The 23,055-nt window shown below is 49.1% G+C and overlaps 1 protein-coding gene across 4 annotated transcripts; it reads left to right on the top strand.

Annotated features, from left to right (window-relative positions):
* The first annotated feature begins 983 nt into the window (after positions 1–983).
* Positions 984–22,050, top strand: STMN4 (stathmin 4). Of its 4 annotated transcripts, XM_033134497.1 has the most exons (8): positions 984–1,095; positions 14,809–14,900; positions 15,967–16,062; positions 16,744–16,824; positions 17,249–17,457; positions 18,265–18,456; positions 19,150–19,203; positions 21,568–22,050. In XM_033134497.1, the coding sequence occupies exons 2-7, from the start codon at positions 14,888–14,890 to the stop codon at positions 19,168–19,170; spliced, it is 612 nt and encodes a 203-aa protein (XP_032990388.1). In that variant the 5' UTR covers positions 984–1,095; positions 14,809–14,887; the 3' UTR covers positions 19,171–19,203; positions 21,568–22,050. The 4 variants fall into 4 exon arrangements, with proteins under 4 accessions (XP_032990388.1, XP_032990390.1, XP_032990387.1 ...); XM_033134499.1 differs by lacking the exon at positions 16,744–16,824 and having other exon boundaries at positions 21,568–22,045; XM_033134496.1 differs by lacking the exon at positions 19,150–19,203 and having other exon boundaries at positions 21,568–22,044.
* Positions 22,051–23,055: the final 1,005 nt, after the last annotated feature.

Below are 23,055 nucleotides of genomic sequence, written 5' to 3' on the forward strand. Positions count from 1 at the left end.
CCCCCCCCGCCCCAAGAAAAAGGGGTGAGACTAGGCGGGGTGGTGCGGCCGTCTGTACCTGCCACAGGAGTGGAGAATAGAGGACACACCCAGGAAAGCTTTGACAGGGAGAAGCGTTCTGGAGAAGAGGGGCTCACTCGACAGGCGGTCTCCCCCTCAGCTGCCACCTCCAGCTGCCTGGCTGAAGACAGGCAGATTGAAAAGGTTACAGCGGAGCCTCCCTGCCCCCATTCCCTGAGGGAACTAAAGAAGCTACCTTGGATAACCCATCGCCTCCCTTCAGGGTTCCACTTGTTTAGGAATCTCCAGGGTAGGAGTGATGGCCCTCAGCCGCACTCATGGTCTGCCTCCTTCTGGAAGGCCCAGGTGGTCTGGTTGGGTTGTGAGGACCACCCAGCGCGGGTCCAATCGCCACAGCACAGGTGAGGCCAATGTCACAGCGAAGTGGCCAGAGGGAAGCCCTGCCCCCCTGGGAGCTCTGCCCAGCCCCCTCCCCAGCTCCAAGCCCTGGGGTGCTGCAGCCCCTCCTTGCCTTCTGAGTCACTGTTCAAACCCACCAGCCCTTCTGACAGAGCTGGAATCAGGCACCAAGCCCTCCGGGAAGCTATTTTTAGGATTCATCTGTGCTTTCTGATTTCTCCCCTAAATCCCATATTCTCCCACCCCCAGATCTGAAAGAGCTAAAGATGCTGGAAATCATTCATCCATCCCCCCTGTCCAGGTGCTCTCTCTCACTGGGCGGCTTAACTTACAAGCTGGGCCTTCACCCCCACCTTTCCATACCCCTCCCTCTTTCTTTCTTCATCCCCACCCTCATCCGCTGGTTCCCCAGCTTCACTGGCAGCATGGAAAGCAGGCTATTTGTCTGACATCATCTTCCACTCCCTGGCCTGCGAAGAGTTACTCACTCAGGCAATCCCTGGTCCGCCAGAGGAGACTGTCCAATTGCCAAGCAACCCACTGTTAGCCAATCACAGAGCTCAGAGGTGATGTCATGGCGAGAGCTGATCAGTGGTGCTGATGTGGAGAGAAGCCCAGGGTACTACTAATTGAGGGAGTGAGGAAGGAAGGAGCTCGCTTCTAACTGGACTGCAGGTAAGTAGAAATGATATGCAAATTATTTGAGGTTTTTTTAAGGAAAAAACAAAACAGCAGCAGCAGAGAGGAAAAGCAGCAGGGGTCTGACACCTATTGTGTTGCCTTTTGGTTTCACTCAATCAATTAAACTTTGTCAAATTCTGGGGGAAACGGGGTGAGGAGAAAAGAATGCTTGGCAGAGAGGTGAGGGTGGGCTACAGGCATTTCTTCTATTCCAGAGCTCAGGAGAGAGAGGACAGGCAGGAATCCTCGGGGTCAGATGTCCACGGTGAGCTTTTTTCTGCCTAAAAATGTTTTGTTGATGAGGGAGACAGGTTTTGTTCAGAGTCCAGCTTCCCTGCAGCTGGCTCTGACCCCCAGACCCCTTTCCAGCGAGATGCTGCCCTGTGTTTTACATTTCTTTTCTCAGCCCCAGCTTTTCTCCTCTCCTTTTCCCATTGTATCATCCTTTTCTTTCTTCTCTATCTATACTGGGTTACTTTTTTCTCTTGGTTTTAAAGATGCAGTGAGATCACCACCTCTTCCTCACCCCGCCCCACCCTGAAGTCAGCCGGATCCTACCTGCGCAGGGTGGCTGGCTGTAAAGCTGCAAACTGCGGGGACCCACAACTGCCACGCCCTGGTCGCTGCCTGGGGCCCAGCCACTTTTGCTCAGCCCGCCACTTTCACCTGGAGCTTAGGCACTGTCCTCTTCTCATGTGGGACCCAGGGATTTGCTGTCCAGTGGCCAGCTCTGTCCCCACATGGTGGTGCTGTCTTTGTTTTATTCCTCCCAGGAAGACACAGGCAGGTGTGGAAGAGTCCCATTGTCCTGAGAAAGGGCAGGCAGGTCTCCTGAACTCCTTGGGAGGCTCCAAAATATTCAGGCTGCTTGTGTTGGAACACCGGGGCAGGCACGCCCCGTGTTTCAAAACCAAGAGAATTGCAGGAGGGATGGCCAGTGGTGCTGCTGGAGTCCTGCAGGGGACGGTAGGAGATTGAGCAGGAAGGTGGGGGAAACTGTCTCTGCTGAGGCCCCTCTAGGGGGAATGAAACCTCTCCTACAGGCGGGGAGTCTGGGTGCCAGGGGAATGAGATCATCTATCAGATGAGGAAATAATCATAGTGCTGGAGTGAGCGATGAGGAGGCAGAGTGGGAAAGGTCTGATGAGGGGAGCTCCAGTCTCCCAGGGACACTGCCCTATCCTCCAGGGCCAGCCCAGCCCCTCTCCTCAGCTGACCCCAAGCTCCCACCTTGCTTTCTGGAACGATGCCTTCACCCCTCCTTGAAACCCACTTTTCATCACCAGCACCTGAGCACCTGTCCATGGATTCCAGCCTTTCTGGGACAGGTTTGGAGTGGGTGAGGATCTTTAATTGTTAGATAGAGCCACCATAGAGCATTGTAAGGAGTGAGTTGCCCATCGCAGAAGGCATTCAAATCAGAAGTTGGATGACCACACAGCAGGGTAGCTAGAGAAGAGATTTTTGCATTGTGTTAAAGACTGGTCTAGATGAATGTTTTTCAAACTGCAGATTGAGACCCATTCGTGGATTATGAAATCAACTTGTGGATTGTAACTGGTACTTTTTTTTTAATAAGATGGGAAAAAATAGTGTAGAAAAAGAAAGTCAGAACACGTCCCATATAGTAAACAATGTTTCCTGTACCATTTTGTAGTTATATATTTTCAGTTATATATTTATGTTTATATTTCAGTTACGTGTATATTCATGTGTATGCATGTCTGTCTGCCTATATGTGTATGCATCAATGACCATATATATGTCAGTATCATGACATATACATACCAGATTATTATATAAAATGTAGCTCCTTATTGTGGGTTCCAGTAAGAGAAAGGTTTTAGAAACATTGGGCTGAAAAACCTTCCTTTTTCTAACGACAAGACTGGAAATCTATGGATAACACTTCCTGGACTGTGGATGTATTTTTATATTTTTTCATTTTCACTTGTGCTAAAATACACATAATATGCAATTTGCCATTATAACCATAGGTAAGTGTCCAGTTCAGCGGCATTAAGTACATTCACATTGTTGTGTAACCATCATCACCGTCCATCTCCAGGACTTTTCACCTTTTTCCAAACCCCGTACCCGTTAAACAATAACCCCCCTCCCCCCAGCCCCTGGCGGTTACCTGTCTAATTGTGTCTCTATGAATTTGACATACAAGTGGAATCCTGCAGGATTTGTCCTTTTGTGACTGGCTTATTTCACTTAGCATGAAACTCTCTCTCAAGTTTCATGTTGTAGAGTGTGAACTTCTTGAAATGAGGACTGTCTTGTTCATCTGTGTCCCTATTATCAGGTACAAAATAAGTGCCCCAAACCCAAGTATTGTCTTTCATGGAAAACTATGTCTCTTTAGGGAGATACTTATGCTAAAGGACCCATCCAAGATAGACAAGTGTGGTCTCCTGCGCAGACTGTTGAGCGGACACACAATTGGTGGTGGAGTAGTGGGAGTGTCTTGTAGTTTTGGCTGAATGTCTCGGTTTCATTTGGCTCCATAAAAGACATCCAAGCGCCAAGCAAGGTTGGCTGCCCTCTCTCATCCGACCATTTTAACCACATTTGCCCTATAGGACAGAGTGGGCCAACTGATGAGATTTAAAATAGAGTAGCAAAGATTGATGAACTGAGATCCAGAGAGTAAGGCAGTGGAACAGGAACCAGGGAGAGAGAGCACAGAAGGAAGAAGGGAGGGATGGAGGGAGAGAGAGAGGAGAGAGAAGATAGTTTCTGCCTTAACCCAACCATATGGAAAGAATGGGGAAATTCAGATCTTCCTGATTTGAAACAATTGGATATTTCAAACATCAAGGTCATAAGCAAAGAAAGGCTTAATTTTTCCTGAGCCCTTAAGATCCTCTCCCTAATTTCGCTTGATGTTTTTATATTATTTCCTATTTACCTGCAGATTCCCATTTGGAGACATAGAATTCCCAGAGATTTTGAAGTCATGGGTGGGTAGAAATGAGACTTTTTTGGGGGGAAGATAGAAATTTTGGGGAAAATTATAAAATATGCAAAATGTAATTTTTATAATGCCCTGTAGGGAACCAAACTCTCTCTCTCTCTCTCTCTCTCTCTCTCTCTCTCTCTCTCTCTCTCTCTCTCTCTCTCTCAATGGCTTGGGAAATAAACATTCATCATGTACAATTTCGTTTGCTTATTAAGTTAGAATTTGCTATATTTAGAGATGTGATAGTCTGGAATATGTTACTTTTTCTGTTTTTCTTTGGGAAGGAGTAAGGAAAAAAAAAAATCTCTCCTGCCATTTAAAAAGGATTTTTATAGGTTTTTGCATTTTTAGTCCCCACTAGGAAGACAGAAAGACGCACAGATGTAGGTATATTACACCCACCTCCCCATACACCCTTCCTCCTCTCCATCAAAGCTCACCGGCCTTTTTCATCCATTCTAACTGACAGCCAGCCGGGCGTCTACCCCTTAGGGTCCTGCTGTCAGAGGTAGGTGGTGGGAGGCAGGAGGACAGAACGATCAGAAGGGGCAGGAGTCTGATGGTTGGCTGAATTTATGACAGGGCACAGGCAACCTGAGCACAGACTCTAGGGTGAAAGACCCCGTGGGGGAGGGGGAGGGGGGTGGGCAGAACACAGCGTTCCAGCGGATCATTTGGGTGTTGGTGCCCAGAAATCCAGACCAGGCTGGGAGCAAGATTCAAACTGAGTACAGTAGTCCCCACCCCTCATCGGTGGTTTCGCTTTCCACAGTTTCAGTTACTCTCGGTCAATAGTAGTCTGAAAATATTAAACGGAAAATTCCAGAAATGAACGGTTCATAAATTTTAACTTATGCACTGTTCTGAGTAGCATGCTGAAATCTCATGCCGTCCCCCTCTGTCCTGCCCGGGATGTGGATCATCCCTTTGTCCAGTGTCTCCACACTGTATTCTTGCCCCACCCATTAGTTATTTAGTGGCTGGCTTGGTTACCAGATAGACTGCCGAGGTGTCACAGCTTGTGTTCAAGTAACCCTTATTTTCCTTAATAATAGCCCCAAAGCGCAAGGGTAGTGATGCTGGCAGTTCCAATATGCCAAAGAGAAGCCAGAAAGTGCTTCCTTTAAGGGAAAAGGTATGTTTGTATAGGAAAAACATATATAGTGTTCGGTACTGTCTACACTTTCAGGTAGTAACTGGGGGTCTTCAAGCTTATTCCCCGTGGCTAGGGGAGGACTACTCCATGTGGAAACAGGTGGAAAGGCTCTGTCTGCTGACAGTGCAAACACAACTTGACTATTGATACTGGGACAGGTGTATCTTCTGCACCTACCACCAAACCGGAATTATGGACTCGACAAGAGTCCTTCCTAGAAAAACATGACTCCAGGAGTAGTAGTCTAGCTCATACTTTTTTGAAAAAAAATTTTAAATCAAATTAGAGAATTCAAGTACAAAAAGGATATTGATAACGGTCACGAAGAAAGAAAACAGTAGAATTTAGAGTCATCTAATCATAATCAACACGTTTATAAAACTAAATGCAATTCTCAAATGACTTCAGACTAGGGAATATGTCTGTTAAATTCATCATTTTCCTTCCTAGCATCTCCCATAGAGCATACAGTAGGCTCTCAATAAATACAGAGGGTGCCAAAAAAATGTATACACATTTTAAGGAAGGAAAAAACTGTATTAAAATTATAATACTCAATATATACCGATAACAAAAGATGAATACAAGTCACGTTTGACTTCTGCAATTACAACAGGTGCTCAAAGTGGTTACCATCCACGTAATTTTAACACAGTTTTTTCCTTGCTTAAAATGTGTATACATTTTTTTGGCACCCTCTGTATTTGTTGAATGACATGTAAGAAAGAAATCGATAACAGCAATCCAGAACTGAAAATCTAGATGATTCTGACAAAACCAGAAGGTTTGTAGGGCAAGGAAGTAAAAGTATACTAAATCTCTCATCTCACACAGAGAAAACTGTTAGCTACTGTTTAATTCTTAATATAGTGAAATATAGGTATAAATGATTTTAACTTAAAGATGAAAACAAGATGTAAAACTTACAAAGCATTGGAGAAGAATGAAAGTACAAAGAAAACAAGAGTATTATGTCAAAAGATAAGAGTCTCCCTTTGGGTAGCTAAATGCAGGCCTGGCCACTGGCTCTGTGACTCAGACTTAATCTTAGGAAAGGCACGGAACATAGTCGGCCCTCTCTCTCTTCATCTGAAAAAGGGTGGCAAATGAGAACGTGAGAGATCTCTGTGGCTCCACCCATCTGTGGGCAGAGAGCTTGACTCCTGAAAATGTCTGCAGATTCTATGGCTTGTGATCTGCTGATATGAAAATTATTTCATTTGTTACACTTGGCAGGTCATGTATGTGCGTTTTAACAGGGGCTTTCTGAGGCCGTGCCTGACACAAAGGAGAGCTGGAGGGTGAGAATTTTAAGTACCATTTTAAGACCACCCATAGTTGAGAGGCAGATTTGGAGTAGATAAGGCTTTGTGCACTCTTCAACCACACGCCGTAGGCAATCATCTATCTTGCTTCCATTTGTGCTTGGCCTTGGATTTGAGGAAGTACCATGAGACTTTACTGGAAACATCATGGGCTTTGATGGAAGAAGCCTTGTGTTCAAATCTCATTTCATCATTTTCTACTTGTATGACTTTGGACCAATCAAATCACTTACATGAACTAACCAGTAGCATAGGTATAACAGTATATATTTCATAGGATTTGGGGAGAATAAAATGAATATATATATATATATATATATATATATATACCTCCATATTATAAATAATAGGCATAAGAAAAACACTACAAGGAAATACCAAAATACCAATAGCAAAAAGCAGCAAGATGATAGGGATTTCATTTCTTTTCTGTCACATACATGTTCTGAAATATGATGTTAATATGTTTGTAATTAAAACATTACAGATACACATAAAATGCACATATGCATATACGTATACGAAAGTGCCTGCTAAACTGTAAAACACTACGAAGTATTCCCGCTATTGTGACTAAGAGTAATATGGCACAGGCTTGTTCCAGTGCTTCGACCCCAGGACCCCATGCGCTACCTGGGTCACAAAGCCTTGCAACTCCATCCAGTGACACTGAATAGAAGTCTGTGCCCTTGAACTTCCAATATTTTGATTCTTCTGTATATATAGACTCGAAATAAAAATAGCCCAGAAAACGCCATCACTGTGGATTATTTGGGGCTGTCAGTTTTCCTGGCTTAATTTTCCTTCTCTGGCTTGCCTCTCAATGTAACTGTTACAACAAGGGGCCTCTCAGACTCAGCCCTGCATTTGGCAACAGGGAACCCCTCCTTATTTCCTAGAAGCACAACTGAAGCCTGTTAGGTACTGGCTGGAAGTTGCTCTTGACCTCGGCTCCCGTCAGCTTTTCCTCCTGAAGGTTTTAGAAGCAAACCGGAGAGGAGTGATTAGACAAGCTCTAGTCCCTCAATGCTAATTAATCACACGCTGCTCTGCTTTGCCCAGTTTCCCTCTGTGTGTCTCTCTCGCCCTCCTTGGCCTGTGATCTAATACCCACTCCTCTCCCTTTATAACATGGTCCCTGTGACTGCCAGGGACTTGCCGAAGGTCCACACAGCACCTGTGAAATTTCCAGAGGCTCCAAATTCCCACCCAGGGGACCTGTTTCACTTTTTCATCATCAAAAAACCCTGTGGTTCTTTTAAGACCTAGCCAAGGGCTTGGCACAGAACTTAATATTCAACAAATATTGTGCAAAGAATGAAAACCACATTCATGAAAAAATAATGTATCTCTTAAAAAAAAATCCAAATGAAGACACATGGCTGCTAATCAGAGCCTTCTGACTGACGTGAAATGCCCAGGGTTATTGCACAGTTGTGATTCCACGACATTTAAGTAAATTGTGCAACTTATTTCATGTAAAAATACAACTTCAACAGGACTTTTAAAAAGACTGTTAATTGGCACGGACCTAAAGAGTCACCACCCTGTACTGCTTGTGGTCAGAGGACGTGGGTCAGAGCTCATTGCTTTCATGCCCCGGTTCTGTGCAGAGTTCCTAGAGTGTCTCTGATCACATTTGGCAGGGATCATGCTATTCAAACCACTTAGATTTGCATTGGCTTCTTAGCCCTCAGAAATAGTCCACATGGGATTCACACATCCTGATGGCATTATCTGGGCATTTCTTGCAGTGACAAAATGCTTGTTCACTCGGGCCAACCGTCAGAGGTGCCACAGGAGGTCAGGTCTGCACCCAGTCAATGGCCATTTAGCATTTGAGAACTGGTTGCATTTCTCTGTCAGCAGCTCATTGACTGCATTACAGAAAACCTGGGAGTGTGAGTCATCCTCTCTGGTCACAGAAATACGTCTGTCTGCTGTGGTATCCCTTCTGGATCCTCATCTTTTCATTGCTGCTCTGAGGGGGTCCCCTGGAGGGCTGTTCCCTCACACCGTCATCGTGTGTGGGGGAGAGAACGGATCAGCATGAAGGCAGAGCACAGATGCTGAAATCCAGAGGCTTGGATTCCGCTCTCATCTCTGCCACCAACTCAGTGTGACCTCTGGATCTTTGGTCACCGGGGAGGAGGCTATTGGCATTTTGGAAGGGACAGTTGGTGGTGGTTGTGTGCAATGCACAATGCTTAGCCCACGTGGCCCCTGCCCACCAAATGCCTATAGGATCCCCAGTCTAGTGCCCATCAAAATGTCCCACGGCTTTTCTGGGAGGGAGGCTGCCCGTAGTTGAGATTGGCTCGTGATCGCGAGTTCTCTCCATCTCTGACATTCTGATGTTCTCGAGGAAACTGAGGGACCCATGAGATCCCTCTTCAGTCAATAGCCTTTAGTCTAGACTAGGGGTGTCCAAACTGCGGCCCGTGGGCCAACTGCGGCCCGCAATCCATTTTTAATTGGCCCGCAGCAAATTCCAAAACTATATTTAGTTTACTTAAATAAACCAGGTGAGGCAATACGTACTTCACCTCGAGTGAGTGGCCCGGCTGTTTGTGTATTTTACGGCATATGGCCCTTGGTGAAAAACGTTGAAAAATGTTTGGACACCCCTGGTCTAAACCTTCGCTATCAGCCATCCCCACCCCCAATCAAAATTTACTCATTCTATGTCTTATCTCTTCCTGGTGGGGCTATCACTAACGAATTAATTTTACCAATTATGCTAATGGATCCATCCATCAGGAGAAATGTGTGATTACTTGCTTTGCCATATACAGACTCTCGGAGGCAGGAGCTGGGGGAAAGAAAGGCATGGAATCGGTTTGCAAACAGGAAAGCAGTCATGGGTGGGCTGCCAACAGTCCGTGGTGGGACTCGTTCCAAGCAGGTCCTCATCACTTTCGACGTGGCCTTGGCTTCCAGCCTCCTCCTCCTCCTCTTTTCCCCAGCTCATGCCGCCGGATGAGCCTTTCTGCACTAGTAGTATAACCTAAAGACAAAGCCAGGCTTTAGAATGGAAATCCCAGCTCGGCCCCTTACTACCTGTCGGATATGGTGTAATTAAGCTTCCATCTCTTCATTATAGAAGAACTTCATAGAATAAATGGAGATAATGTCTGTGGTACAAAGCAAGGGCTCAATAAGTGGTAGCTATGATTTTTGCTATTGTCTTACCATCACCACTTCCTCTCCCCGTATTCAGATGTCAGTGGCTTCCTACTGAACAGAAGATAAAGTGCACACACTCTTTCCCTGGTCTAGAGGTCTATGATCTTCCCGTTCTTATTCTAGCAATCGGTCTCAAAGCACCCTGCATGCAGCCCGGCGGGCCCCCCTCTGTCCCACAATAAAACCCAGTCACATGCGCAGCACACAGTCGAGTTTAGAGTCATTGTACGACGAGAGGCATTGCAGAATCTGACGTGCATAAGAACCTATCTTACTCTCACCTTTGCCATCGGAAGCTTGAGTCCTCGTACCACCTGCTATGCTGGATCAGTAACTGACAGCACAGCGGCTGGGCTGCTCAGGGAGGCCCCGCCTGTGGTCTGCACCCATCAGAAGTCCTGGGGAGGGAGCACTGGGCAGGAGTCAGGAGACCACGGTGCTGAGCTCCAGCATCCTGCGTGATTATGATCAACCTTCAGTCGGGGGCCCTTTTGATCTTTGCGCCTGCTGAATGTGATCGGTTTGCTGATCTTCCGTAGAGGCTACCCAAGGCCTGGGATTGGCCTCTGCCTTAACAGAAAACGTGCAAGGAGCCTGTGGGAGGGCCAGAGGTTTGCTTCTGCACGGGGTTTTATCCTATGATGCCCTGATGTCTGATGCCCTCCCTGGGCCTGTCCCCGTGGCCTCAAGCCTACTTTGGCCTCCATCGTCTCTTAGCCTTCATCCTGCCTCTGGGAATTCCTGGCATTCTGTTCTCTTGGGCGATAACACCCTTACTGCCCCCTCTCTGGAAGTCCCAGGATAGGCCTGGTGGCCCCACTGCATGGTGTGTGTTGCAGGCATGACAACATGACTGAAACCACCAAGCCATTAACAGGTCCCACAGCACCTCTAGGACTAGGGCTAGTGTGTGGGCCTTAGGGTTGATGGGACATGCCCAGGAAAATGGCCTGGGTGGTTGGTGTCCAAGATGGGAGAACAGAGGCCTAAGAACTTGTTCTGCAGGGCCTCCAGGCCACGGGTTAGCGTAACTAGCGCCTCTGAGGGGTGTGAGTTCAGTCCAGGTCTAACCCGCATGACAACCTGGAGTTCTCACAGCCAGGCTGAGTGCTGGAGAGGCGGTGTGACCGGCCCCAGCCCACGCGGAAGCCACAGGTCAACCATCCATAAAGGCAGGCTCCCTGCTGTGGCTGCCGCCAGCCAGTGGCCTAGGGCCACTTTGTGTGGCTGGGCCTTCCAGAAGAGTCTTGCCCTCCCCCCTGCTCCTTACATCCTTTCTCACAATGTGCGATGGGCAGCAACCTTTTTTGGGTTTGAGTGGCCATAGAAGTGATGTAACTATCGGTCTGAGGATTAATAAGGGCCCCGTGTACCCAAAGGTACACTATTAATAGTATCTGGAGGAAACTATCCGACTGTATATATAAACACTGGTACATGACATCCGGTGAAAGACTCATGGGTTTGGACCCTAGCTCTGTCATTTCCTGAGTGTATTCGGCTGTAACAAATAACCACACACTTTAGAGGCTTAAAATAACAGAAATTCGTTCTCTCACGGTTTTGGTGTCCGGAAGTCCCAAATCCAGGTATCAGCGGAGCCATGCTCCCTTCCAAAACTCTGGTGGCTTCTGGTAGTCTCACGCCAATCCCTGCCTCCATCTTTGCACGGCCTCCGTCTCTCTGTGTGGCTTTCCTCTGTATGTCTCTTACAAGGACCCCTGTCATTAGATTGACATGCCAGGTAAGATACCACGATCTCGTCTCGATATTCTTAACTTCGTTGAATCTGCAAAGACCCTTTCCAAATAAAGTTACGTTCACAAGTTGCAGGGGTTAGAACGTGGATGTACCTTATGGGAGGGGACACCATTCGACCCACTACACTGAATGGCCTTGGAAATGTCACTTAGCCTGTCTGAGCCTCAATTCCCACATCTACCTGACAGGGATCGTAATTCCGATGTCACAAAGTTATTATGAAAATTAAAGTGACTACATTTGTCACACAATAGGTGCTCTCTAAATACATATTTTTAATTATGCAGATTCCAACCCTGCGAAACTGAGTTCTCTCAGTTACAAATCCCTTGGCCACACATACCTCTGTCCACCTTTAGGATGTCTCCTGTGCCCTGCCCTGGTCTTCTTTCTGTGCCCCTTGGACTTGTGTTCTCTACCTGGTTCCTCCTGCTCCTAAAACGCCTAGCCCAGTATCTTCCAGAGAACTATAGAAAGCACTCATTACATATTTTAATTAAGTCAAATCCTCAGGCCAGATTGCCTTTCCTGGAGTCCCCAGGACCACGGAGGAACCAGCAGTTCACATCTAGTCCCTCCACTGGCCACAGGGAAGAGCTTACAAGTCAGAAGACCTGGCTCCTAGAGCCGGCTCTACCACCAACTAGCTGTGTGACCTTAGCCAAAAATCTTAATGTCTCTGAGCCCCAGATTCTTTATCTGAAAACAAAGTTGATGATGCCAGTCTTGTCGGCCTAGCCCGGCCTGGTGCGAATGCAGACGACAGGGATTGTCAAGTGCCCTGTGAGTTGTAGGGTCTTAATTATTACGCCCAGCTCAGGCTGAGGGGCATGGTCCCTAAAGCCATTTATTTAGAAGCTCAGCTCAGTCTCCCTTCTTTCTCAAGGTGTCCTTCTCTATCTCCCCTTCACCCATTTGGACCCCACTTCTACTCCAGTACCTACATTAAAGTCTGAGGCCACTCCCTCCCCTGGCAAGGGCTCCCTCTGCCAGCTGCCTCAGCAGTCAGCCTGGTAGTGAGTGGAGACTGTGTAGAATGTGGCCTCATAACCAGGGACGTCGCATCCAGGCATTCAGGGATTCACTGGTACTGTCGGGATCAACTTGACTCTGAGGAGAGAGGCCCATTGTGCTGCGCTGGGAGGGATGTGGAAGGGGCCTCTGGCTCCGAAGCATAAGGAGAAGAACGAGGAGACGCTGCGGGATAGAGCACTTTAAGGCCCGCTGACCCGGCTTCAAGTCTCCGCTCTTGCACTTTCTAGCTGCAAGCTCATAAATCCTCTGAGCCTCCGTTTCCTCATCTGCAAATGGGGACAATAGTCCTTACTTGCAGGGCTGGTGAGAACCAGGGGTAATGACGCTGGAGCAGGCATGTGGTACCTGGTAGCCACCCTGATGAAAAAGGCAAAGGAAAGGAACCGAAACAAACAGTTTTATTAAGCACCCCCTTTTTGCTGGAGGCTGTACCTAGGCATCTCTCATTTAATTTATGTGACTCGGGGCAGAATTAAGGGGGTTCCGGAATGCAACGTCAGGCCTGTGAATTGACTCATGACAGCTAGTAAGAGAGATGAAGTGTTTGTCTGACTCCGTTCAGGGCGAGCCCTAAAGCTGGGGCTGAGCGAGCTGCTCCCATCCCCTCTCCTGCCCGTCCCCAGCCAGTAGGGACGCTGGGCCCCAAGGGAAAACATTTCATGAAGGAGGGAAAGGGCTTCTGCATCAGCCTCGGGGTCTCTGCGTCATGAGGACGCAGGCAGGGAAGCTGTAGGCTCACCCCCCTCTCCACTGGCACAGTGACCACTGAGGGTAACTGTATCAGTCAGGGTTCTCCAGGGGGACGGAACAAATAGGACAGATAGATACAGACAGATATAGACATAGATATAGATATAGACATCGATAGATACATGGAGAGAAACTTACTATGCGGGACTGGCTCCTGCAATGATGCAGGCTGAGAAGGCGCCTGATGACCCATCTGCAAGCTGGAAGCCCGGGAAAGCCGGTGGTACAATTCCATCCAGCCAGAAGGCCCGGGAACCAGGAGCTTACCCATGTCTGAGGGCAGAAGACTATGGAGGTCCCAGCTCAAGCAGAGAGCAAATTTGCCCTTTCTCTGCCTTTTGGTTATACTCAGGTCCTCAGCAGAATGCATGAGGCCCGCCCTCACTGGGGAGGGCCATCTTTGCTCAGTCCATCGACTCAAAGGTTAATTTCTTTCAGAGACCTTCTGACAGACACATGAAAAACAATGTTTTACCAGCTAGGTGGGCATCCCTTAGCCCAGTCAAGTTGACACAAAAGTTAACCATCACAGTGGCCAAAGATCAAGTGGTCCCCGTGACAGCCACTCGCTGCTGCCTATTTCTCACTCCATCGAATGAATAGTAGCCATCAGTACAGGCCCGCTACCTACCATCCGCCAGACACTCTCCGGTCGGCTCACTCCTTGCCTCTTGTTTCCAACTGCTTCCCCTTCACACTTTCTGGTCCAGCATCAACCAGCCTGAGACCCTCATAGACACCAAGCCTTCTCAGCCCTGCCCCTGGTGTGTCCTGTTTTTAGCAGAATGCCCTCCCTACTGTCTCCTGCCTAATTTAAGACTCAATTTAGGTGCTGTTAATACCAGGGAGCCTTCCCTGGCTCCCCCGTCATCCGGCAGAGTACAGAGTCCCTTCTCTGTGCTCCCACGATAACCCGCACACCAATCACCATCGCTGCGCTGACCACATTATGGTGACATTATTCCTTAAGACCGTTTGTTCTTCTCCTTGTCAGAGGTCATCTTACCTGGGAATCAAGGAATGCTTAGGACAGTGGTTCTTGGAGGGAAGGGAGTGAGAGGGCATCTGAAGGGGTATTTTGACATCCTGTGTCCAGTCCCCTCTCACCCATATCAGAATGGGCTGGTGTGGAAGGAAGCTCTGTGTGGGTGTAGGGAGAGAGATTCACAACACACTTATTTTGTGAATGTCTCCCATGTAATTTGGATTTAAGATTAATCTCTCACCCTCGTCCTTGCTTTGGGCCAGGCCAGTGAGCGGTGCAGGGAGACAGATGACCACCCTTGGATCCACACAGTTTGAGGAAACCCATGTCTGCACACTCAGCGGGCTTGAGATTGGGAGCCAATTAAGAAACTACCCTTAGGCCATGGCAGCTGAAGTTGACTGGGGTGATGTGGGAGAGGTGGTTCGTGTCTGGGAAAGAGAGGGTAGGGGAGGCACCTCTTGGGGTTCTCGCCCCGCTTGTGTAAAGACCTTCCTTATGGGAATAACCCGTCAGCGGTAAAATACTCTCTTTTTCTCAGACTTGCGACAGCGTCCTGAGCTGGTGACAGACCTCATCTGTGACTTTCAGTTGGATTCAGCTCTCACATTCCAGAAAACATGACCCTGGCTGGTAGGTATAAAACCATGTATGTGACGGGGGCACCAAAGCACAGGGTATTTCTGTACATGCATATATGTACTTACACACTCACAGAAAAAAAGACTGACGGGAATTACAGCCAAGAGTTAAAATTGGTTATCTCTAGACAGTGGGTGGGATCCCAGCCGAGCTCTTCTTCCTTTTGCTCATGTGTTTGAAAAGTTTTTACAATACACATGTATTATTCTTGCAGTTAATTATGGTTTTAATTTGGAAAAGAAAATGAGGAGGAGAGTGCCAGGGCATCGCGCTGAGCGTTAAGCTGAGAGAGCCTGAGTGTGCCCGGGCTTTAAAAATGGTGTGCTGCCCCAAGGCTGTGGGGGAGGTGGGTCATGCCAGGAGCACGGTGCCAGGGTGGGGGTGGGGGTGGGCTGGCCATCGACACATCAGCTCTGATTCATGACCTTCTGGTTTGCAAATCCTCCCCAGTCACAGAAAGACTAGACAATGGTGGCGGTACTGTTCCATGGTGTCCTCGTGGACACCAGCCCCTCTGGCTGTGACCACTGCACTGGGAAGGTCAGGGAAGGCTCACAGCCTGAGCTCGCCACCCAGGGAAGGGTGAGACCAGAAGGATGGGGGTGAGCTTCTTGACCCTTCAGGGAAGCCCTGCCAAGTACTTTGAGTACAATGGAGTGTGGATTTCCTGCATGCTGAACATCCTAGGCAAGTGTGGGGAGATAGCTGAGTCCAGGGTGCTGGGCTGGGGTGAAAGCACTGGTGCTTGTGGTCTTCCTCTGGACATTTTGCGTTTGACACTGTGAAGGAAGACGATACACTGAGGAAAAGATGGTGTCATCTGGGTGCTCTGGAAGGCTCAGGTTCTCATAGGTGACAGAAGTGGGTCCAAATCACACCCAGGACTCCTAAAGAGGGTCACTTGGGGCAAAGGGGGCTGGGTCCCCAGCCAAAGGGTAGGTCTGGGTGCCTCTGTGGAACCTGGGGACCCCCAGCTGCTTGGGCATCCAGACTCGCAGGGCTGCTGGCTCTGAGACTAGGAGGGGTGAGCATTTTCACCTCCTGGGTGTTTCCGCAGCCTACAAAGAGAAGATGAAGGAACTCCCGCTGGTGTCCCTGTTCTGCTCCTGCTTCCTGGCCGATCCCCTGAATAAGTCATCCTATAAATATGAAGGTAAGTGAGGGCTGCCGTCGTTTGAGTAATGGCTGGAGAGGCCTGTGGCTTATATTCATGAGTACAGCACCCCTACCTCAGTTTCCTGACCGCCTCCTCCTCCCAGTACCTTTCCTCTCCCCGAGCCAGAAAAAATCACTGCAGCTAACTCTGAGGGTCTAGGCAGCAGGTGATGGCAGGCGTGGGGCTAGGCCTGGGGGAGCAGGCAGCAGTGGAAGGCCTGAATCACACCTGCTGCAGAGTGCGCTTGATTTCAGCTTTTGTTCACTCACTGAACAAATGGGTGCTGCGGAAGACGGAGAAGTGAAGCAGAGCTTATGCTCCCGGGGAACACCTAGACTGGAAGAGGAGGCAAGACAGGTGTAAACTGCTAGATTCCATGGTCGCCAAGTCTCCTGCGCGAACGGTAGACAACGCTCTGGGAGAGTCCAGAAGTGGGCAGGCGACCTGCACCTGCAGCCACCCTAGGAAGCTCTGTGATAGCCGTGCTGACAGGTTCCCAGGACACTGTGCCCCAGGATGCGAGCAGGGAGCCCCGAATGACCACGTCCTGATTAGGGGTGCTCGGGGTACAGGCCGCCTCTGAATTTCCTGGGGGTTCAAAGAAAGGGACGGGTTTGGTCTGGAAATGAGAGCTGGAGGTGCTCGGGTTACCTGAGATTGTTTTTCTCTGTTGTTTAGGCTGGTGTGGGAGACAGTGTAGGAGAAAAGATCAAAGCCAGCGGAAAGACAGTGCTGACTGGAGAGAAAGAAGAGAGCAGGGTAGGAGGGAGAGGGGGAGAGGTGTCAACAGGCTGAGCCATCAGATTGGTAGTGGGTTGAAGAGTGGACGGGTGGTGGGTGGCGGGTAAATGTACCACTCTTAGCCACCATAGAAGACAATTTGAGTAAGAGCTCAACTATGAGAGGAACCTTGTGGCAGAAGCAAAAGCAAAAGCAGTTGCTACAGCCATTATTAGAAAACACATATCCTGGGACCCTAAACTGGCAACCTGAGACGTCACTGTGGCTACCAACCTCCAGCCCCATCAGAGCCCACTGACCTTAGGTGTCATGTTCAGGACAGACCTAGAACCCTGGTCATTGGTTTGCCTTGGGGACCCCAGATCTCCTACGTATGTGTGCATGCTTTATGGGTGCCCGTGCAGTCTTCAGGGGTGAGCAGCCCTTTTTCTGCTCTCTGCAGCAGACACAGTGGACCTGAACTGGTGCGTAATTTCTGACATGGAAGTCATTGAGCTGAACAAATGCACCTCAGGCCAGTCCTTTGAAGTCATCCTGAAGCCGCCTTCCTTTGATGGGGTGCCCGAGTTCAATGCCTCCCTACCCAGACGGCGAGATCCATCACTGGAAGAGATACAGAAGAAACTAGAAGCAGCTGAGGAGCGAAGAAAGGTACGTGCTGTCCTTTCTTCTTTCCATTTCAGCAGGAGGGGGAGGGCGCTGGAGAAGATAGGTGGTGGCCCTGAGCTGGGTAAGGTTACCACCAACCTACACATTCTTAAAACAGTACCTCCCATGTGCAAGGCAGAGAATGAGGCACCACTGAGCAAAACAAAGACGTGACAGTCCCTCATCTCTGGGAGCTTACAGTTTGGTTAGGATAAGGCACTGCATTACATACCTCCAAGAGGTGGCCTTCTATGTACAGTGACAAGAGTGAGCCATAGACAAGCACTGAAGATTTAAGGAAAGTCTAGACAATTAAGAAAGGGCTCCTTAGTTGGCGTGCCTGCCATGTTTCCCATTAATTCCGTATGGCCCAACTCGGACGCCTTCTTTGTATAAGCTTTCTTAATCTTTCAAGCAGAAAATGATCTTCTCCTCCCTGGAGTCCCTACAGCACTTCCTCTCTACATCTTAAGACATACGTCACACGCTAGTCTGGGTTAGAATTATTTATGAATATCTTATCTGTACTATAGTTTTTTCTTTCCCAAGTTGTTAGAATAGTGCCTGGTACATAGTATATGGTCACTTAGTATTTGTGAATGAGTGAATGAATGAATGACGGCAATGAGAAAAAGACAACTGAATGTATGGTGGGAGAACCCAGGAAGTGTCTATGCTTCCTGCTAATGGACCAGGGACCCAGCACAGGGAGGGGTGTGTTCTGGGTATGGAGCTTTTAGGTCATGATGGTAAAAATACCCCTGCTATGCTCCCCTTCAAGGGTCTCTTTCTGTCTTTGTACTTCCCTAGTACCAGGAAGCTGAGCTCCTGAAGCACCTGGCAGAGAAACGAGAACATGAGCGGGAGGTGATCCAAAAAGCCATTGAGGAAAACAACAACTTCATCAAGATGGCTAAGGAAAAACTAGCCCAGAAGATGGAATCTAATAAGGAGAACCGGGAGGCTCACCTTGCTGCCATGTTGGAACGGCTGCAAGAGAAGGTAAGTAGCCTCGGATCAGAGAGGAGACTCCTGGGATACTCTCTTCCTTCTGTGGCAAGTATAATGGATCTGTATAGCATTTCAGGGAGCAAGCAGCCTCAGGCAGGAATGGGGGTACTTCTGTCAGGCTGGGTGCTTAACGAGTTCCACGGGATGGTTTGGGAAGTCATAGACAAGAAACACAAACCGAGCACTGGAATTCCCTGGGGAACATGCTGTCCAGCTACACAATTGAAATTTCTTATTATCTTCGGGCGATTAGACCTCTTATCATCTAGAGGAAGCCTGCCTGGTGCAAAGGAGGAGGGATAAACAAGCAGTTGTACACTCCTGGCTTCATCCTTGAATGGACTAGTTCAATTCACTGGAAGACGCTGACTTGAGCTCTTGGCTCTAAACCACGGGCATGATGAGCTGAGCTGCCCATTGAGCAGGAAACATGATTTTCTCCAAATTTCTTGATATGGACTGAGGGGAGTCACAGGTCTTTCCAATATGCTGCCTTTTGTCAATAAACTAAACGGTGTCACCTGAATATGAGAAACGTGAGAGAGACTGGGGTTGGTCCCACGTGTCAGCAGAGTAACAGCCCGTTCTGCTGAGAACATGATGGCCTCATTTCTCGAGTCTCAAGGCTGCCCCAGTTTCTTCTGCAGCTCCTGGGAGAGCTCCAGCTCTGTGTTTTATTTCCAGGAGCCGCCTGCTGCGCGGTGACTCCGGGGACCCGATCGGTGGCCTCGTCCCATGGTGAGCAGCGTGGTCCCCGCTCCTTTCTGCCCATCCACCTAGACTCTCAGGCACTTCAAAAGAGCTGCAGAAAAATCTGGTTTCTTCACAGGGGATCTGAATGTTGCATAGACCCTGCAGCTAACCAGCATGGGGCAGCCCCTCCTCTCATATACTCCATCCTTCTGGGGGCAGCAAGGCCCCCACCAGGTGTTAGATGGAAGGGAAGTGATCTGGGTATGATTTCAGGCTTCCCCAGTTATCCAGAGGGATGGTTAGGAGCAAACTCTTACAGGAAAAAATCTTGGATTGGGATAGAATGGGGCTGGGGCTCTCAGGAAGAACCCAGAGGAAACGATTAAGACTAGAGCCATGATATGGCGTTTGAAAGACTGTAAAACACTTCAATTTCACCAAACGCCTCGCCTCACAACCAGTCCATGAGGTAAGCAGGAGAGGTGTTATTTTATCATTGAGGAAACCATGTCAGAGAAGGTCAAGTGACTTGCCCAGGGTCACACAGCCACTGAACAGTGTTACTGGGACTAGAACTCAGTTCTTTGGCTGCCAACTGGTGGCTCTTTCCACACTTGGTTAAGGAAGATCAGCCCATAATCATCCTGCCAGCCTTTTGTCAGAGAGGTGGCCATTGGAGGCCGTGGAAAGGGAGTCCAGAAACCCAGGGTTGTGTCCAGTGAGCTCACCTGGGCATGGAGGTAGATTCCAAAATGGAGAGATTGGGAAGGCTCACAGTCTGGGGTAATAGCTTTGGTCAGGTAAGACTCTTTGGGTCAGGTAAGACTCAGAGAAGCAAGATGTCAGAGCAGAAACTCTTTGGGTCAGGTAAGACTCAGAGAAGCAAGATGTCAGAGCAGAAACTCTTTGGGTCAGGTAAGACTCAGAGAAGCAAGATGTCAGAGCAGAAACTCTTTGGGTCAGGTAAGACTCAGAGAAGCAAGATGTCAGAGCAGAAACTTGAATGGGCATCTCTCCCTGGGCATTTTGACCTCTATTCACCATTCCCCACCTGGAGGCAAAAGGTAGAACAATATAGGCGTTGTTTCTGCCCTGCCTCAGGCCAGGTGCATCTTCAACAATACCTCGGTGCCCGTATTTTGTGGGTCTCTGGCCACCTGCACCAGACTCACCTGGTGTCACGTTTCACACTACAGATATGTGGATCCTACCCCAGACCTATTCCCTCTGGCTCTGTAGGGAAGGTGCCTGAGGACCTTCAGTTAATATGCTTCCTACGTCACACTGATACATAGCAAGGTTAAGGACCACTGCCTCTGATGTACCATTCCCCATTCCTTCCCAGAGGCATGGAAAATTCTAGGGCCTCTCCAGGGGCAGATTTATAGTTTAAGGTATATTCTGAGAACCTGGAGTGCCTCAAGGGTCCTGCCCAGGCTGAGTCTTCGTGTGATGTGATGCTATTTGGATGGATGCCAGAGTCTGGCACACACAATATTTATTAAGCACCAACTATATGCAAGGAGCTATAGAAGGAGCTGGGGGATACCGAGAAGAACAAGGCCCGCTCCCTGCCCACAAGGAAGTCACCACATAGAGTCCCTGGATATACATATACGCAGTGAATAAGTCGTAATATAAGGCAGACCATATAAGCCCTACAGGTGAACATTAAAATCGCAGAATTTTACAGGTAAGAGCGTCCCATGCATGCCCTTCTCTTTAAGGACCAGAGAACGGAGGCCTGATCAGTGAAGTTGAGTTGCTCAAGGTCACAGCTCATAGGGCTTTGAAGTCACACCCCATCTTTTGGCTTGATTATGATGTGAAACAAAAGAGGGTTCTCGCAATACGCTTGTAAGCAAGCTCACCGTGTGGAGTTGGACATTCCCCAAAGTTCTTCAGTCCATTCACACTTCCAGAGCCCCCATCGTTCACCAAGGGGCTTAGCTTGGTGACAGCTAGCTCTCATAAGGAGATGGGCAAGAAATAAAAGCAGCAGTCAAGTTGCATGCGTGTGTAGGGGACGCTTGCAATGAGGCCTGTCTATTCTGCCTGTTCCTCCAGCAGCCACCCCGAGTGACTCCTTCTATTACATCAAGCAGCACAATTCAGTGCAACCCCCAGGATGGGCGGATGAGGGAGGGAGAGGCTGGTGGGCCCTGGGCTTGCTGTGAGGTGGGTCTCCCACCGGAGGTTGGCCCCAGTCAGTGAGCTCCCTGGAGACAGACCAGCAGGCTTGAGGACCCGCCTCCTGCCAGTCTCACCTGCTACCTTCTGCCCCTTCTCAGGACGCCTTGAGACCCTGCTCTTCACCTCCAGTGGCGGCCATTCTTCGGGTTCTCTTGTTCTTCGGCCTCCCTTTACCCTCCCGGTGTGACGTGCCCTTTTCCTTCTCTTCCCTCTCAGGACAAGCACGCAGAAGAGGTGCGGAAAAACAAGGAGCTGAAGGAAGAGGCCTCCAGGTAAAGCCCAGAGGCCAGAGAAGTTTCCAGAACAGCTGGACAACTCCAGCAGCTCCACAGTTCCCGAGGCAGCCTCGCCCGCCGCCGGCTGCTCTCCCAGCACTAGGGTTTGGGGGGAGGGGGGTGGCCAGGGGTGTTTCCTCTGCTTTTGGTGTTTGTACATGTAAAGAATTGACCAGTGAAGCCATCCTATTTGTTTCTGGGGAACAATGCTGGGGTGGGAGAGGGGAGAGGAGAGAGGTGGGGGAAGGGAGATGGAGGAGTCACGGACATTGCAACCCTGCCTACCGCAAACTCAGGTCAAGTCCTCGGCTTTTGTTTACCATGAGCGTCCAGGCACCGTGTTGAGGGAAGTTGAAAACAGAGCAGTAGAAGACCGAGTGAAGGGCTGAGTCCTGGGGGGTGGGATAGGGGTGGGGTGGGGGGGTAGTGGCTGCAGCCTGTGGCCAGAGATGCCTAGCGAGGGGGTGGGGACCCGGAGGTGTTGCTTCAGCCCTGCAACAGGTGGGATGAGGTCTGAGTGTGTGTGTGTGTTAACCATCATCTTTTTGATCATCATGACCAATGAAATATTTACTCCAAGTCTCCGGTTCTTTATTTCCTGAATTGGTCTTTGGGTGATTGATAAGAGTGTTTCTGATTTGGGCTCCCACCCGCCAGGGCAGATGACCCTGTTGTTCCTTAGATTGATCGTCAGGGCATCTGAAATGCTGGGCGAGGTGGGTTAAAACATGTCAGCCTTTCGCATATCTGGAAAGTTTTCTCCCTCTTTTTCCTCTTCTCCTTCTTCTCTCTCTCCTCCTCCTCCTCCTTCCTTTTCCTCCCGCTCCTCCTTCTTCACCGTCCTTTATTGAATTGAGTGCACTGGATTGATGAGAAAAAGCCAGTCTTCCTTTCTATGGACCGACATTCTGATATGGTCCCCCAGATGCATGGTAAGAAGGAAGTCCTCCTCACTTTGGGAGAGTGGGATTGTACGTGGTCACCAAAAGTGGGTGAGGAAATAAAGTGTTAGTAGAAAGCAGAGGGAGTCATTGCAGCCACAGCAGTCCCCTTATCCAGAACACCGACCATGGTTGGGAAAGGGGTGTCCCTCCCCCTGTCCCCTGCAAACAGGAGTGGGGGGCAGCCTGTGTGGCCAGGGTCCCAGGGCATCTCCCCACCCTGCCACGCACAACATGTAGTTTTGTACGGCTCTATAAACAAACTGTTTGGTATTGCTTCCTCCCCGCCCCCACTGGATTTCTCATCGATCCAGTGCACTGCAACTTAGCTTCATCTTAGGGAGAACAGGAGAGACAGGGATGATGATGACGATGGCAGCTAACCCTCAGGCAGCACCCACTAGACGCAATTATCAGGACTTACATATTATTATCTCACTTAATCCTCGCAACAATCCCACACAGTAGGTACTCTTATTATCCCATTT

The sequence above is a fragment of the Rhinolophus ferrumequinum genome, chromosome 18 (assembly GCF_004115265.2).
Source record: "Rhinolophus ferrumequinum isolate MPI-CBG mRhiFer1 chromosome 18, mRhiFer1_v1.p, whole genome shotgun sequence".
Classification (NCBI taxonomy): domain Eukaryota; kingdom Metazoa; phylum Chordata; class Mammalia; order Chiroptera; family Rhinolophidae; genus Rhinolophus; species Rhinolophus ferrumequinum.

Excerpts from the sequence above, each read along its gene's own strand:
- STMN4 (XM_033134496.1), top strand. Across the intron at positions 16,825-17,248 it reads GAGAGAAAGAAGAGAGCAGG|CAGACACAGTGGACCTGAAC; the intron begins GTAGGAGGGAGA and ends TGCTCTCTGCAG. Across the intron at positions 18,457-21,567 it reads TGGAACGGCTGCAAGAGAAG|GACAAGCACGCAGAAGAGGT; the intron begins GTAAGTAGCCTC and ends CTTCCCTCTCAG.